At 42.9% G+C, this 4,046-nt stretch overlaps 1 protein-coding gene across 1 annotated transcript in view; it reads left to right on the top strand.

Annotated features, from left to right (window-relative positions):
* LOC119284267 overlaps positions 1 to 4,046 on the top strand; it is a 10,579-nt gene that overhangs the window by 5,179 nt on the left and 1,354 nt on the right. The window contains exons 8-9 of the mRNA XM_037563464.1: positions 1,245 to 1,299; positions 1,755 to 1,791. Of these exons, the coding sequence (XP_037419361.1) occupies positions 1,245 to 1,299; positions 1,755 to 1,791 (92 nt within the window). The remainder of the gene's footprint in view (positions 1 to 1,244; positions 1,300 to 1,754; positions 1,792 to 4,046) is intronic.

The raw sequence follows: 4,046 nt of genomic DNA on the forward strand, positions 1-4,046 counted from the left end.
ATAACTCAAAGGATGCCGAAGCAGCAAATTACAGAATTACAAGGGCACGAGGAGAGCATGCAGAGAAGTAGGAACGGCGTGATAAGATGTCCTCCTTGTCACTCGTTTTCATATTTCGATGAGAACAAAGATCTAAGCCCGAGATAATAAGCGTAAGTGCTATTACAAAACATTGGGGTATTGTAGATTGGAGAAGGAGGGATCGCTGAAGCAGGAAGCGCATGTGGGACAGAGGCAGCATTTGGTCCTCTCGGGGCATTGAGCGTGTAGCTGAGGGCATCTATGCTAAGATGGGGTCGTTGAGGGGAGGCACTTATTCGGCCATCGGGTTTGCACTATTTTGCTTTGCCTTCCTTGTCCCGATTCCACGGTTCGATGGTCTTCTCTTCCCTACTGGTTCCTTGTGCTATGATTGGCGCCTTTGCTGCGATTTGGGGTTGTCGGTTGTGTAGTTGGTGGATGGGTCTGGGGTTTCAACGTTTTGTTGTTTCCTGGGCGACATCTTTTGTAATCACCGCGTCTTTGCTTCGTACATGATGTCTGCTCGATTTGGGCTTCTGTGGTTAATTTGTGTTTTGACGTCTAGGTGGACAAGTTCACCCTTCCATGTGCGCCATACTCCTAGGCGCATTCGCAGGTGGCCAATTTATTTGTCAATGTTGCTCATGGTTGGTGCCGTTGTTGGGGTCTAACTGTGTAATTCGTGGTTTGCTCCATGGTTGCTTTGTTACTACATCCAACGTACAGAAAGTAGCGATCTAAACGCTCATATTTTTTACAGAGGGAGTACTATCTTTAGCTCATTCCGTTCCTAGTATGTTGGTGATGTTGTCACGTTTTATTTTTTCGTTTCACGTGATATGGGCAGTTTGGTGCCTGACCGATAGGTCTTTTTTGTAGACGAGGTTTTAGTTACACCATAGGAATACAATTTTGATGGTGTTTTTATAGTAGTTCACTTCATTCTCCATTTTATACCGTCCATCGTCCTTTCCGGATGGTTCTCCGGCCACATATGTCCTTGTATCGATCTGTATTCAGATGGAGACAAAACGGCAGATAAAAGGACCATAAATAGAAAATGACGCGGCAAAACTTCTGAGAGCTTCTCTTGCTTAAAGAATCCATCTACGCTTGTGGCTTGCCAATCTCCAAAGCCAGTTCAACTTTTTCTCTTTCAGAAATATAGAAAAGCATACATAGCATGCGGTCAACTGACAAAATTTCGTTACTCGTTATTACAGGATTATAACTGGACATGACTGTGGACATGTTCGCATCTGGAACCATGAGACAAAGGCAAGCGACTTTATTCCTTCAATAGAAATAAAGTAGCACGTGATTATGGTGGTAAAGTTGCAAGTCTTTTTTTTACAGGAGATTAAAATAGTACTCCCTCCTCCCAGAATATTAGATTTTATTACATTCAATATGCTAAGTGTTAACTGCAAACACTTTGTTGGAATAAAATTTACATCCTGCTGTACTACTCCCTCCGTTCCTAAACACTTTGACCGATATTTTAATTATTTTTACCAAAACATAAAGGTTTGATTGACAACCTAACAGAAACCTTTAATAGATCATCTGCTTTTGTCGTCGTTACTACTTGCCATTGTTTGTGTTGTATGTAACCTTGAAAACCTCACTTGAAGCACAAAATACTACATTCTCTTATTTTATTTTTCTGCATTGGCTGACAATGTCTCCTTTTTTACAACTAGACTAACACAATCCTTTATACTTACTGGCAGAGCCTGTTGGATTCGTTTAAAGTCTCGCAGGGACCAGGCATGCTTCTTTACCTCTTTTTCTGTTCGGTTAAATCTCGTACTATTTTAGGCAAGAAAATAACACACTTCAGACATATATATGATCATTATCATTGATCAATGTTATTCTATTACATTTTTATATAGAAAACAAGTAAACTAAATGAAGAAAACATATTTTAGAGTCTCTTTTATTTTAGTTTCTTGACAAGAAAAGAGGATGTTTCTTCCCTAGCATGGCAGAAATCACTGTTTTGACCCTTTTTGGTAACATAGAATGATTTGACCCTGGTTGCAAAAAATCGCAATCTGACCCTTTTTCTACCGTCATCATCCTTGGCGGCAGGGTTACACAGCCTACCGTCGAGGTCAATGATGGTGAGACTTACCGGCGCCGTCACGGTCATTCAACGTGGAAAATACCGTACCGCCAAGGTCCTTGGCGGTAGGGTATTATAGCCTACCACGCTCATAGAGGGTAGGTAATTTGAACCGGCAGGATTGTCGGCGGTAGCCAAAGTGAGTGGGTCGGCCGAATTTGAAGCAATAAATATGGTGTGTTGCATATGAAAATAGTAGCGACCTCAACATTTACTGGCTAGGACGTTAGGTTTTGTACTACAAGGTGCAGGGTTTTATTCCAATTGTAGGTATATTTTCTATTTTTTGCACAATAACGTGAAATAATGGTCCAACTAATGTTGGATATGTATTATTGTCCAGAAAACACATTTTCACTTTAACGTGCATAACTTAGAAAGCAATACATATTTTGTGATGTGAAGCCCATCTTTACTTTAGCGTACATACATAACTTTGACCCACTGAAAATATTCTTATGACACAAGTGCTACTACACGTGGAGCTTATGTTACACCTCAATGTTTACATGTGCTAATGCAAGTTAGTGTCATAATCAGCTAGGGTCTTATTGTTTTCCCTTTTTAGTTTACCGATTTACAAATTCGAAAAGAGATGGAGTACTTGAACCATACATTGGATCCAGTCTGTTTGCACCTTTGTGTTTGCTGCATTCACACAATGGCTGCATGCTTTACAAGTGGTATGTGTTTTCATCTAAGAACAGACAACATATATATGCACAGGCCAATGGTGATTAGTTACAAATTAATAGAAATACTATTTTTGACAATAGCCCATATCCAATGTTAATTGGACAAATTCTTCTTTGTTATTGGGAAAATAACAAAAAAACAAAAAAATACAATGGCAAGAAGCCAATGGCAATTAGTTAAAAATAAATAAAATATTGTTTTTGACAATAACCCTTATCCAATACTAATTGGACACATTCTTCTTTGTTATTGGGAAAAATAAATAAATAAATACATAAATTGCAACGGCACTAATTGAATCAAGGACCTTTTATAAGGCAAGGACCTGAAGAGAACAATAGGAGTGGAATATAACATATGCTATTTGTACCTTCCCATTCAGCCCACTAGTCACTTAGGCTACCGCTGACAATCCTGTCAGTTCAAATTAGCTACTGCCGTGTGGCGGTAAGGTATAATACTCTACCGGCAAGGGCGTTGACGGTAGGGTATTTCCACGTCGAATGACCGTGATGGCTCTGGTAGGTCCCACCGTCATTGTCCTCGACGGTAGGTTGTGTATCCCTACCACTAAGGACAATGGCGGTAGGAATATGATCAGATCACGATTTTTTTTCGAAACGAGGATCAGATCGTGCGCAAGTTAAAAAAGGGGGTCAAAACAGTTAATTCAGCCCCTTAGCGCATTGAAACATGCACATACATCGTCTGGACAGGCTGGTCCACCAGCAGCCAGCCACCCACGACGGGCAACTAACTGCAGCCCGGCCCAGGCACATCTAGATCTGAGCCCACCCACTCTGCAGCCTTATTACCTCGGAAAAGGAAAAATGCAGCCTCCACTAAAAAAAGAAGGAAAAAAATGCAGCCTTGGCCTCCCCCCAGATCCAGACTCACCGCATTCTGAAAAAGAATAGAAAACAAAATCCAGACTCACCGGAGCCACGCCGGACAGGGAGCAGATGCCACAAGGTCACCGGGCCAGGAGCCACACGGCCGCCGGGGGATATGCCGCGCCGCACGGCCCTCTCGCTGCCTTAGCGGGACGTTGTGCCGCACAACGGGGGAGCGGGCGCGGTGACAACGAGTCGCCCAGGAAGCCCACCGCGGTTCTCCACACCGAGCCCCACTGCCGCCAGCGCCGCACAGGCTTTGGCCGGTGGCGGTGAGGGGAGGGGGGACGGGGCCGAGGAAGGTA

Source organism: Triticum dicoccoides, chromosome 4A (assembly GCF_002162155.2).
Source record: "Triticum dicoccoides isolate Atlit2015 ecotype Zavitan chromosome 4A, WEW_v2.0, whole genome shotgun sequence".
In the NCBI taxonomy this organism is placed as follows: Eukaryota; Viridiplantae; Streptophyta; class Magnoliopsida; order Poales; family Poaceae; genus Triticum; species Triticum dicoccoides.